The 14,214-nt window shown below is 32.9% G+C and overlaps 1 protein-coding gene across 7 annotated transcripts in view; it reads left to right on the top strand.

Annotated features, from left to right (window-relative positions):
- TEX15 (testis expressed 15, meiosis and synapsis associated) overlaps positions 1-14,214 on the top strand; it is a 77,079-nt gene that overhangs the window by 52,370 nt on the left and 10,495 nt on the right. For all 7 annotated transcript variants that reach the window (XM_054700838.1, XM_054700837.1, XM_054700839.1 and 4 more), the window contains 3 exons: positions 1,117-1,263; positions 2,475-2,637; positions 5,962-13,247. In XM_054700838.1, the coding sequence (XP_054556813.1) occupies positions 1,117-1,263; positions 2,475-2,637; positions 5,962-13,247 (7,596 nt within the window). The remainder of the gene's footprint in view (positions 1-1,116; positions 1,264-2,474; positions 2,638-5,961; positions 13,248-14,214) is intronic.

The following is a 14,214-nucleotide window of genomic DNA, read 5'->3' as shown; positions in this document are numbered from 1 at the left end:
TTCCTATATATAATTCACCAAGCTTTCCCTGATGTTAACATTTCATGTAAACAAGGCTTATTTGTCAAAATTAAAAAACTAATACTGTACTCATCAGTTATATTTCAACCAATAAATTAGTAACAAAATATGAAGAAACTGGCATTGGTACAATACTACTAACTAAATTACAAGCTTTATTTGACTTTTGTCAATTTTTCCATTCATGTTTTTTCTTTCACTGTCCATGTGGAGGGTACCACATTATTTTTAGTATTTTAATTTTGAATGACTGTATTAACGTATTTTAAAAACTAATAAAATTGCTGACTTTATATAAGTTGTGTACTTAATTTGCATATTAATTGAACTCCCACTTGTTTTTTATCACTTAACTGTTTATTGGGTTTTTTTTAAATCTTGTACTCATTTGGTTTTGATAGGTAGAAGTTTTAGAATATCTTATAATAAATTGTATGTTTTGTGTTCATAGTTTCTTGGCATATGTGCTTAGATAAGAATTCTTTAATATTAAATAAATGTTTGCGTGTATTTAAATTGTTTTCATTACTTAAGTAATTTCCTTAGTATTTATTTTGTTTTCTAAATTAAGGAATTTAATTCTTTTAGTTCTTTGACATCATTTATTAAACTGTTTTTGCTTCACTTCTATTACAAGTGGTACTTTTAATGTTGTGCTATAACTTTATACATGCTTGGACTTATTTCTGGACTGACTTCATTGTTTCTTTCATCTATTTTTTGGTGTGGTATGAACAGTCTTTTCAAAAGTATTTAATAGCTGGAAAGTACAAGTCACCTGTCCTATTTTATCATTCTCCGTGGCCAAAAATTCTTTTCAAAATTTTCTGGGCTGTTGTTTTTCAGTCTTCCAGCTAGGTCTTTTGACTAGAATTCATTCCTACAAATCCATTTTCTGGTTCAGTTTAAGGTGGAATTGATGTAATATTAAGTCATCCAATTCATCTGGGACACAGATTATCTCTCTGTTTGTATTTCTTTTGCTCTAAAGAGAGTTAACTTTGCTTTTTTGTTCAAAATAAGAGATTTTCAAAGTGTTTATGGTGTATTTTCATGGACCTTTTTGTCTTTCTTGTTTGTTTGGGTTTTTTTTAGGTTCTCTTTGGCAAAGTAAAGAAAATTCAGCCTTCAGTGGACAAAAACAAAATTTCTTTGGATCCTTCTCCTAACTTTGATTGCCATATGTCAAGAACTATACCTTCTCTGAAAGATACCATTGAGCTACAAGCCTACAGTTCAGTAGTATGTTAACTTTTTGGTTTCATTTCACTACTTGACCGTCACATGCTTCATATTGTAGGACTCGAGATCTAAAATGACCTACCAAAATATTAAATGCAAATTGTTTTTAATTCATCAATGAAATAATAATTTAGTGAAGCTGTTTTAATGTGATCTTGAAATGTTAGTAAAGCTTCTAGTTTTACATTTAACTTTGTACAGGGTACAGTGGCTGTATTTATTTACATATTCCATAGATTAATTCTTAACTTACAAAGCATACCAACTTCTCTATTAAAAAAGGCTATCTTGAAATGTTATTGGTCCTTTGTCCTTTGCAAAAAGAGAAAAGCCTTATATATTAATCATTGGGTAAAAACAGTAGTTTTCTATGTTGCTGAGACAATGAAATAGATCTTTAATCTTATTCTAAAGAAGTTAAATTATGTGATACATATCATATATTCATATAATGCTGAAATTAAGAAAAATCTTCTGGAAATACATATGTGCTCTCACATGTAAAATGAAACTATTTTTATTTTTCTGAATAACTTTGCCTGCCAAAGAAAGTACAGTATAGGGCCTCCCCAGTGGCACAGCGGGTTGAGCGCAGCGCTGTGAAGCTGTCTGCAGCCTCTGCAGTGCAGCCTCTGCAGCGCTGGTTCAATTCCCGACTCAGCCAGGGAGAAACCCACATGGCCTGGCAGACCTCTCCTGCCTTGCCCGCTGCTCCCCTCAGCAGTGTCTTCGGCCCATCTGCCTGTTCTGCTCCCCGCTCTGTCTCTGGTGAGTTATCTCACCGTCCCACGCCTCTGACCTGTGCCCCAGTTCTTGTATAAATAAATAAAATCTTTAAAAAAAAGAAAGTACAGTATAGTGGTTCACAGCATATGTAAAACATTGAACTTTTAATGGGAAAATCTTATTTAAAAACATTGTGAAAAAAATTTTAAAAATTCAGAACAGTATAGATCAAGTAAAATGTTATATATACAAATAAATAAAAATATAACATCTGTTTTTGCTGATGTTGGTAGCTTACTAAAGAAAATGTGGTGGGGAAAAAAATTCACGTATCTTCCCCAAAACTCAGGTTGGAGAAAAGGAGACACGTGAAAGCAAATGAATAAATAACATCATGCAATTTATATAGGTTTTTTTTAATATGAGCTTACTCAGGTACATCAGTGTAAACAATAATGTAAAAATAATCTTTCTTTATCTTTCAGGTATACTTGTATGAATACAATGTTCTTTCAAAACCAGTAGATAAACCTAGGCAGTGTCTTCCATATGCAATAGTAACAGTAAAATTTATTGGTCAAAAAATGGATAATGGACACCTTATGACATCTTTAAGATTCCTCTCAACAGGATTTCCTAAAAGGGCTGGTAAGATACTTACATTATTCTACTTAGAAGCATTTGTTCTGGTCTTACAACTTCTGAATATTATTTTAAAGATATGTGATATGTGAAGATGTATTATTTTTAATTTATGTTAATCTCTAAGTGCTTTACTTATTTTTGAGTTTATATATTTAGAATTATACTATAGGGCTTTTTGTAACTTCTTTTGGTCAGTATTATGTTTATGATTTCGTGTTAATATGTGTAACTATAGTTTATTCATTTTCATCCATCTGTATACATAGTCACATTATTCTACTTTGTAACTATACATTGTTCTGCCCCTCTAGGGATATTTGGACAAGTCCTAGTTTTTGTATGCAGACATTTCTCTTTTAAATATTCATATGTCTCAGCATATGAAGTTTTTCTGTATGTATCTATCTACATCATAAATGTGCAACTTAATCTAGAGGTTATGTCACATAGTTTTCAAAAGTGTTTGTGTCCATTTGCATAATTCTTCTACATGCACTTTTTAAAAAATGTTTCTGCCAACTGTTAAATGTGATGTGTTACCATTATCAACTCAGAAAAAATTCTGTACCTCTTGTGTTTTGTTTTTCATTTTATATATATTTTACATCATTCTTCCTTTTTTGTGCAATGCATACTTTCTCCTTTCAGGTGTAGTCCCCACAAAATTCCCATCACCAATTCACCTGTACGCGATCACCATAGTTCCTTGTGTAAGAAGACATCCCCTCCCCCTTTTGATCCCCTTCCCTCCCCCTCTCCTGCTGAGTGTCTCTGATTAATAGTTGCCTGTTAATTTTGTTTTTTAATTTATTATAATTTTTTTTTCCTGATCCCTTATTCGGTTCCCCTACATTCCTCCTATGAGTGAAACCATCTGATATTTTTCTTTATCCTTCTGGCTTATTTCACTAACCATAATCCCTTCCAGCTCCATCTATGTTGCTGCTAATGAAAAACTGTATCCTTTAAAAGCTATTCTTTTCTCCCCATGTCTCCTAGTGTTACAGTAGATAAGTAACAATATCCATTAGTCACATGTGGCTATTTGAATTATTTAAATTTAAATTAAAATTTTAATAGCCCAATTGCATTTAAAGTGTGATAGTGCAAATAAAGAACACTTCATATATGGTAGTAATTACTCTTGGGTGGTTTGCTTTATTGATTGCCGTTTCATTTTGTTACAGTTTCTTATAGAAGATGTTGGGTTTGTTTTCCGCTTTCTATTTGTTATTTGGTGAGATTGCCAAAAATGTGAATAAATTTACATTATACAATATAACCTAGTGATTAATGTTCTACTGCTTATAAGCTGTGATCCTTAGCAAATTACCTTTAATGTTCTTATTGATAAACTGAGAATGTTGTGGAGATGAAAGTACAGTAAATACTTTCAAAAACTGTGCCTGGAATCTAAACACTCTTGAAGTTTATTAACATTACATAGATATAGATATGCACTCACCAGACTTTCATGAAATTGCTATCATTAACCTTACGTGGTTTCTTTTCCCATGTTGGTGTGTATTACTGTATCTTAATCTTTGTAATAACTGCATAGCATTCTGTTTCTAAGGCATTTATTACAGCATAAGCAAATAATACTTTTACTGTTATAATTTTGATATGCTGTATTTACATAACCAGTCTTATATTGATAAACATTTAGGTTTCTAGTTTTCAGCATTCTTGGATTATTGAACTATAAAATTCTTATGACTTTGGTGTTTGTGCAAGTATATTAGAATAATAAATGAGCAAAAATGGATCTGAGGGGTATAGATTATTACACACTACATTTTAATGAATATCATTGGTTTACTTTCAAGGAAATTAGCATCAGTTTATGCACCCATGTAGAGCATGAAAGAGTGCTTACATCTGCAGAGTATTAATTATCCTTCAAATTCTTTGTCAATCTAAAACATTCTCATACGAATCGTACTGTTTGTTTAGTGGGGCTGGTTGAAACTTTTGTGTTTACTGGCAATTTTCCATTTAATCTGATTTTCTTGTTCATTTACTTTTGCCTACTTTTCCATTCTATGGTTCTTTACTAATCTTATAAAGATGTCTATATACTTTTTACATTTTTAATATATGTGTAATTATATATCGATAGTTTTATATACATATTATACACACAGTAAGCTTGTTTCATTTTAAATAAACTTTTTACAAATTTATCCTGTGTTTTAGTATGCATTTTGATTTTCTAAAATATTTAATTTATGTGTAATTAAAGCTATACCTTCACTTTTTCTTCCAATACTTTTATGGTTTTATTTTTACAATGAACTTTATTTTATTTTGATATAAGAAGATATAGAGATCCACCTGTCCATTTAGCTTCCACTCTTAATAATTACATGTCTATTTGTGGTCCTATTGCCACTGTAACTTTTCATTAAAAAATATAATTACAGAATTTAAAAGTCTACAACATAGTTATCCCTTCAGTATATTGTGAATAACCTCATGGTTCTTCCCAGTGATATGATTAAAACTTAATATATGTTGTAATCTTATAAACAATGTCTTCTCATTAATTTCTATTTTAGTTGAGGTTATTTATGGCATTAATTACTTATGAACATTTTACTTATTAACTTATTAACATTTTACTTACTAAATATGCATTTTTATAAGTTCCTTTGTTATTACATAAGTTCCTTGTGAAATTTTAGGAATATAATTTTATAAATCATAAAAGAAAAATTGCTTTTATATTCTCAGGTTTACTTATATATACATTATTTGCAGGAGTACTTACTATACAATAGAAGAAGTGCAGAAATTTGCCTTGTCCCCTGGAAGGGAATTTGTGGCTTTTTTTTTTTTTACCTTTTCTCCTCCTCTCTACCTCATTTTCCTTTCCTTTCCATATTTTTTCTTCCTATGATAAAGGGCAAAGAAGCAAAATAACAGTATGTAGAGAGAGCCAGTTTTGCCTACTAACATATAGATTCTGTTATTAAATATCTTAGTATATGAACTTATTTTAAATACTTCATTATGAGCAACATGCTTTTAATCCTATTTAATTTTTCTATTTCTTAATATTTGTCAGAAATAAAATTTTTATAGCAAATACTGCTTTTAGTAAGGACTAGCACTAAATTTCATGCAAAATCATTACATGTTATTGGTTTATTATTTATCCTCTTCTCTCCTTTTATTCTGCTAAGAACACATTGTAGTCATTAGGTTATTTGATAAGTTTTCAGTTAAAATCACTTCTGACACAGTTTACTTGTATTAATAGAGTTGTCTGTATTAAAACACCTTCTCTTCCTATTTTTCCTTATTTTCTTATTATTTTCACAGAAAGAACATGCTCTCTGAATAACTGTACAGTGGCCAAAAGAATTGGAAAAGGAAAAGATGCTACTGTCATTTTTGAGCATTTCAGGAAACCAGTAGATCCCTTTGTTCAAGAAAACTGTTCATGCAGTACACTAAATTTGGATATTAATCCTTCCAACTCAAATATTTCCCATTCCTATGGAAATGTGCAAAATGGAAACATTTCTATACTTGAAACATATAATGGAGAAATGGAACACAAGTTAACAGAATCTCAAGACACTTTTCAAGCACACACTTATGATTCAGGACTCTCATTTATTCCCAGTGATAACAAAGAAAGTGTTAATGGTGATCTCTTGTTAAATTTGACACAGCTTAAAAGTGTTTTAAGTAGTATTTCTGCTGCCTTTCCCCTTCAAAACAATATTGACTCAAGCACAGTCATTACTTCAAAACTCATCAAAGACCCAAGACTAATGAGGAGAGAAGAAAGCATGGGAAAACATCATAATTTTATAGGTTTAAAGGAGATTTTGCCATTTGAGAAAAATTTAGATTTTGTTAACTCAGAAATAAACCTATCATCTATGCCAACTAATTCTGCCTCCTCCTCTGAAGTAGTGCCTGAAGATCATGCTATTCTTACTAATTGTTTAGGCACTGCTTGCTTTAAAATTTCTTTTGATGATTCACAACCACAGGACTCTAAGAACAACAATTATACAACTGCCAATGAAATTACCATGGCACGACAATATGAAGACCAACATAATTTTTCCTTCCCAATGTGTTTGTCAAATGTAGTTTTAGAAAATGAGAATCAAAACTGCAATGATGGAAAAAAACAGAAATCCCAGCAGAGAAGCAGCAACCCACGTTTAATTGAACCAAATGGTAAACCTAATGACTGCTATGGGTCAGTGAACATGTGTATAAAAGGGAACAGTGGCAGCATCTCTCAGAAATCACAGACTTCTCATTTAAATCCTGCATATCAAACCAGCTACCAGATGTCTACATTATTTCCACTCCAAAGAAAAGAAAGTATAGATGAGTACATTCAAAATAGTGGAAAGATGAGAAACTTGACTGGCACAGAAGATATTTCCAAACACAGTGAAAAGCAAAATTTGTGGAAAGAAAATGATAATTATTTTACTAATGAAACAAAAATCAGTCCAGTAGATAGTTACATTTCACTACACGAAGAATACCAAAAAAATGAGGTTCTTGGTTCTTTGGGAGAAAATTGTGATCAAATATTAACTGCTGAAGAATTAAAAATACCACAGTTGCCTACATCTACCATAAAGGATAAGTATAAGGTAGATCCTCTAGCTTTGGAACTTCAAAATGATCTTACTCCACGAGTGGAGAGTCTTCAGCAAACGTATCCTCAGTCCTCTTTGGAATATGAAGATAGTATGCATATAAGTTTTGCCATTTCTCAGAAACTAATGAACCTGAAGTTGGAAAAATCAAATCAAAATTATGTTAGCATTATGAGTGATGCTTTCCAGGAAGGAAAAGGCAATCCCCAGGCCATAGAGCTAGCTGTTGATAAAGTTATTTCATCTCATGACATTAAAAGAGCTCATGGCAATTCAGATTACAGCATAATGAAAGAACATATATGGGTTCATAGGAAAAAGGCAAATGCACCAATGTCATTAGAGAACATTCAGAGAAACTGCAAAGAAGTTTCTCAAATGGATGATAAAGGTCAAAATCACACTCTGTTCTGTAATGCACAGTTGAACAGTGATACACACCTAAATGTTAATTTCAAAGAACAAATAGATAATGATAAAGAAAACCAAAATGAGACCAAAAAGAAAGACACTGCTTTGTCTAAAGAAAACAGCATAGAGAATATTTATGAAGAGGAGAAGCAGGATTGTCATATAAACCAAAATTTCACCAATATAGAGGAAAAGAATAAAACTTGCAGTAGTGTGGAAATTCTGAATTCTGAAGACTTTTCCACTACATTTAATTTAGCTTGGAAAAAATGTTTGCCAACAGAAACTACATTATTTGAAAGTGAAGATGTTGTCACTGTCATAAAACAAAAAGATACCCAGAATACTGGACAAAGTATAGAGCATATGTCTTCCACAACATTTCCTGAAATTGCAGTTTCTTCAGCATATGTTACCTCAAATGCTGCAGTACAGATAACTGGAACTGCAGTGCCTGCATTAAGTACAAATTGTGAAGATCACCAAGGACACCAGTTTGAAGAAACTTGTTCTTCTCAGAGTCCAGATTCAAGTTTGTTAATAAAACATAGGGTTTCTAATTGTGCAGTGGATATGGATATAAATGAATTATATGACTCATTTCCTCAATCACTAAATGACAACTTACTTCTTCAAAGTTTTGAAATTGAAAATGAGATTGAAATAGAGTCAGAAGTGTGTGATGATACTTTGCCATTTCAACAAGATACTCTTAGCCATGAAAATGTACTGTATGAAGAATATGAGGCTCTCAAGTCTCGTATTGATTGGGAAGGCCTATTTGGAAACAATGGGGAGACAGAAGTTTTTAAAAGTACCACAAAAAGGGAGAATAGTGATCAGCATTACTCTGAAGAAAGTAATTTGTTTTCTTCCTCCACACAGAAAAAGAAAGCAAACCCAATTTTACTTCCAGATCTACAAATTACTATTACTAATATATTTACACCAAGATCCAGTCCCACTGTTAATTCCCTTGCATTGAAAGATAATTTTTGCAAATACGTAACTGAAGCCTCAACACCAGCAATAAATGAGGAAGAGCAGAAAGTTCCAGGATTTGAAATTTATTCCCAGTGTTCTGGTGAAAATTCAGATTGTTCATGTGAAGAGAAGTTTGGTAATATAAGACAAGTGAGTGAATCTGAAACCCTTCTTTCTTCTGACTTGAGTCATAATACACACGTTAATCACATATCTAAAGAACAAAATGGTGGAACTTTGCTTACTGAACCTTCCAATGTCACAAGAATAAAGAATGAAAACAGATGTGACCCTACAGAGTCAAAAATTGATGGTAATGATACTGAAAATAAAAAGGACACACATTCAAGAAGTAACAAAAGAAAGCCACATACATCTTTTAAGGACCAGAACATACCACATAAAGATGTGAGACATCACGAGATTTGTGGGAAAAAGAGGAGGCTAACCTGTCAAGACTCATCTGAATGTTTTGCTTCTTTATCCCAAGGACGAATTAAAACCTTTTCACAATCAGAAAAGCACATTAGGTGTGTTCTGGATATTCTAAATAGTGAAGTATCTTTATGCAAAAGCAAACGCCTTTCCAGAAAACTTGACAGAGCTGTTCTACACCTAAAAAAAGCTCATAGAAGAGTTCACACGTCTTTGCAGCTAATAGCTAAAGTGGGAGAAAAAAGCAAGAGCCCATTACCAAAATCATATGCAATAATATGCAATAATTTCTGGGAAAGCTGTGATCTTCAAGGTTATAGTTCTGTGTCTGAAAGAAGATATTATTCCACTAAGCACTTTTTGTCAAAAAGAAAATATGACAAACCAGGAGAGAAAAGAGCTTTGGGATTTGAAGTTGATAAATCATTAACTCATGTATCAAAGCACAAGTTTTATAAAACAAATGGAGAGAGACTTAAAAAGTGTCTTCCTAAGAACAACCTGGCCAGAAGTCAAACCACTATTCATGTGAGAGAATTTTTTGATCAGATGTACTCTGAGTCACAGTTACCTCTCTGCTCCACATCACAGAGTACAAGTCAGTCTGCTTACAACAATGGAAGTGTGAAAAATACAGAATCCTTAGAACTCCAACCCTTTTCTGAAAAAACTGGGTGTCTCTTTTCCTCAGATTGTCCAGATGATAAACTAACAGAAAAAGAAAATCAAATTGATATGAAAGTTTTGTCTATCAGTAAATATGAAGAACTTGCAAACAATACAGCCTGCAATATTAATGATAAAACAAAAGAAAACAATTCTGAGACTATTGAAGTAATAAATAAAAATTCATTAAGTTGTACAAATGAAAACAGCGTAAGTTTTAGCACAGACAAAAATTGTGATACAACTTGTATAGCTCACACAAAAGTGAAAACTAATGTGCTTATTTCAGTCTTAGAACCAAATGTGAAGCACTTTTTAAATGTTGATATCTGCAAACCAGAAAACCTCATTTTGTCTGATTTTAAAAGAAATGTTGAAGTAGAAAAATCGGCAACTCCTATTGAGAGCCCCAAAGCAAGCATTATTACAGGAAACTTCATTATGGACCCAATAAATATAACTCTGATGACAAGCAAAATGTGTAGCAATATTCCTCAATTGTTACCAGCTGCTCCAGTGATAGATAGTAAGGGAGAATTCTCAAAACCTTACTTGGATGAACAGAGAATTTTTGCTATAGACTCATTTGTAGCATCCACTACTATACCACACTACCAGCAAGAATGCAGTGGACAAGAACTACTAAAGACAGAACAGTGCTCTTCAAGTGATTGCTTCCATGTAGACATGAATGAAACAAATGTTACTGAGAATTCCAAGTTGGATTTAACTCCAGTAACTGAAGAAAGTAAAAATTGTGGGAAAAATATAATGAAACTATTTTCCAATGATAGTTCTCTGCTGTTAAAAGATAATATAAAGGCTGGTTCTTCAAAAAAATGTATTGTAAAAAAACACATTCAAAACAGGAAAACATGGAAAGTTAAACAAACAGAAAAAGCAAAAAATTCAGTTGATGAAAGAAGCTTGATGGGAGCATCAAGCTGTTCAACTGTTAAGACTGAGTACAAAAAACAGAAGAATAAGATCTTAGAAGGTTATTCCTGCTTAAGTGAGACAACAGTTAAAAATAACTTGATTGATTCTCATCTAACCATAAAAAGTACAACTAAGACAGTTTCTTTCAATAACACAATTTCTAATTGTGAGAGAGAGGAGGATGTTAAAGTTAGCCATGACTCTTTGGTGGCCTCTACGATGCATTCAGAAACAGCATGTGATTCCAATCCAAGAATTGTAGAAATAAATCATATGCCTGTTTCACATGCCCACTCTGAAGCCTCTAAAGTTACTACTCAGAAGAGGCCTACAACACAAAAGAATGAGTTTAAAGAAAAACATTGCTCAGCTGATCATTCTGCTCTTGTAGCTAGGTTACCTCAAATTTTAAGGAGAGCGGATGAAGCGTCATCTTTGCAGATTCTGCAGGAAGAAACTAAGGTTTGTCAAAATATTCTCCCTTTATTTGTTGAAGCTTTTGAAAGAAAACAGGAATGTTCGTTTGAACAAACCTTGATTTCAAGAGAACTGTTGGTTGAGCAAAACCTATGGAGTAATTACAAACAGAAGTTAAAGCCATGTGCTGTTGACTCATTGGTAGAACTCCAAATGATGATGGAAACTATTCAGTTCATTGAGAACAAAAAAAGGCTCTTAGGAGGTGAACCAACATTCCGAAGTTTGCTTTGGTATGATGAGACATTGTACAGTGAGCTGCTTGGCAGACCTCGTGGATTTCAACAACAATCCAATTTCTATCCTGCTTTTCAAGGAAGGTTAAAATATAATGCATTCTGTGAGTTGCAGAGCTATCATGATCAACTAGCTGAATTGCTTGAAGAAACCAAAAGAGAAGACAATGCATACTATGCATTCTTAAAATACAGACGACAGATTGATGAGTGTGAAGCAATAATGAAGCATTGCTCTGATTGCTTTGACTTTACACTTTCGGTTCCATTTACCTGTGGAGTTAACTTTGGAGATAGTGTAGGAGACCTAGAAACTTTAAGAAAAAGTACTTTAAAACTGATCGGTATGCATAGGGACTCTCCTAAAGATGATTCCTATCCAGGAAAACAAGATCATCTGTGGATTATTATAGAAATGATCTCCTCAAAAGTTAACTTTATCAAGAACACTGAGGCAGTAAATATTAAAATATCTCTTTATGGTTTGGAACATATTTTTTTTGATGCTGCAAAAAGTCTTGTTTGGAAAGAGAAGCGACAATTGTTCAGCAAAAATTACCCAGGAAAGAAGAACAAAGAAATGCTGCTCAAAATGAATCAATGTGCTTTTTCAAAGTTGCAGATGATATATGATACATTGTCTAAAGATATAAGCAGTTGCAATAATGGGTTTAAGGAAAATACTATGATTGCTTCCAGAAAGTCAGATAACATTATAAACAAAGCAGCTGTTAGCCTGGAGAACTTTAGATTTAATAGTACTTTTTCACGCCCAGATATCTGTTGTATTAGTGAAATATTAGATCAGGCTGAACTTGCAGACTTTAAAAAATTAGAGGAACTCACTTCAAAATGTACTGATCACTTAGAAATTTTAAAAAAATATTTTCAAATGCTGCAAGAAGACAGCATAGAAAATATATTTATCACAGAAGAAAATGCTTTGGACGTGCTGGAAAACCACAGCCATGAGGCCATAACATTAAAACCTGCAGCCACTGAAACATATATTGAAATTGTCATGCTGTCAGAAGCAGTTCACTTTCTTAAAAACTCAATGGCAAAGAAACTAGGCAAGGAGAGGTTTCGAGGTATGCTTTGGTTTGATATATCACTTCTTCCTGATCTGGTTTGCTGCCAAGAAAGGATGACAACTTTTTCATTTCTTAAAGATAATTCAACAGATTGCCTTTGGAAAGTGATAGAAACTGCTATTTCTGAACTTAAGAAAGATCTAGATATTCTGTGCAAATATAATGAAGCTGTTAATTGCTCATATGCTCTTCGTTTGCTATCAAGAGAACTTGAAGAACTTTCAGAGATAAAAAAACTTGTAAAGAAGTCTGAGTATTCTGTTCCCACTTATATTGACTTTGTGCCATATATAACATCCATAAATTATGGAAACACTGTGACAGAATTAGACTACAACTACAATCAGTTTTCTACATTGCTCAAAAATGTAAAGGCTGCCCCTAGGAGAGATATAGGGAAAATGGCCCATATTATGAAAGTCATGAAAACTATTGAACGTATGAAGGTAATATGTGCTAGAGATGCTCAATTAACTATTTCCTTTGTCCTGTGCCAAATGCTACATAACGAAAGGAAGATTTTCCAAGTGAAAAGAAAAGAAAAAGTGAATGTTCATGTAAAACCTAGGCAGAGTCTTAGTAAATCAAGTACTTGTATGAAGGAACCCTGTAGTTCAGAGGGCATAGTGAAAAACGTTTTGAATTCTAAAAAACGACCTGTTGTAGAGAAATGTGAAGATACTCAGGAACAAGAGAAAAACATTGCTGTTTCCAGTTGTAAAAAACAAAAGGTAACATGTTCTTAAACAAAATCTGCATATTCTTTTTTTTTTTTTAGTTTTTTTTTTAAGATAGATTTATTTATTTATTTATTTATTTATTTATACAAGCACTGGGTACAGTCAGAAGTGCAGGAGGGTAAGAGAATTCACCAGAGTCAGAGCGGGGAGCAGAGCAGGCAGAAGGACTGAAGTACACTGCTGAGGGGAGCAGCAGGAGGCAGAAGAGGTCTGCGCACCATGTGGGACCCTCCTCCAGTGGCCAGGGAGCACCCGGGGATGGAACTGGCACTGCAGAGGCTGTGGGCAGCTTCGCAACCCAGCGCTTACCCGCTGTGCCACCGGGGAGGCCCAAAAATCTGCATATTCTTTTTAAGAGCAAGTCATTTTTTAAGCAGTTTGCAGAATTGTAATTGAGAATTATTTAAATATAACCTTGCATAATAAATTTACTAGCTGAAATATTTAGTAATTTACATTATCTATAAAATAAAAATGGTCCTAATATATGAGATACCTTGCAAATGTTTGTTTATAAATTATTTTAGAATATGTTTTTTAAACTATATGAATTGCAATAGATTAAAGGAAAGTCCAGCATTATGAATGTGAATTAAGTGAATAAACAAATACTTACTGAGTAGCGGTGTCCAATGTAGTGAATATTAAAAACTGGCTAATAGAGTCTTTGTCCTTGACCATTACCATGCACTTAGAGAAATAGAACAAATTCTTTTAAACATGATTATGGAGAAAAGTCCTACATAAATACATTTTATTTTAACATTGACTATATTTTTTTTTGAAGATTTTTTTTTAAAGATTTATTTATTTTATACAAGCACTGGGTACAGTCAGAAGTGTGGGAGGGTGAGAGGATTCACCAGAGCCAGAGCAGGGAACAGAACAGGCAGACAACAGAAATACACTGCTGGGGGGAGCAGTGGGCGCGGCAGGAGAGGTCTGTTGCGCCATGTGG

Source organism: Talpa occidentalis, unplaced genomic scaffold (genome assembly GCF_014898055.3).
Source record: "Talpa occidentalis isolate TD23 unplaced genomic scaffold, MPIMG_talOcc4v2.1 talOcc4.4, whole genome shotgun sequence".
Classification (NCBI taxonomy): domain Eukaryota; kingdom Metazoa; phylum Chordata; class Mammalia; order Eulipotyphla; family Talpidae; genus Talpa; species Talpa occidentalis.
This window is presented reverse-complemented; position numbering and strand designations above follow the sequence as displayed.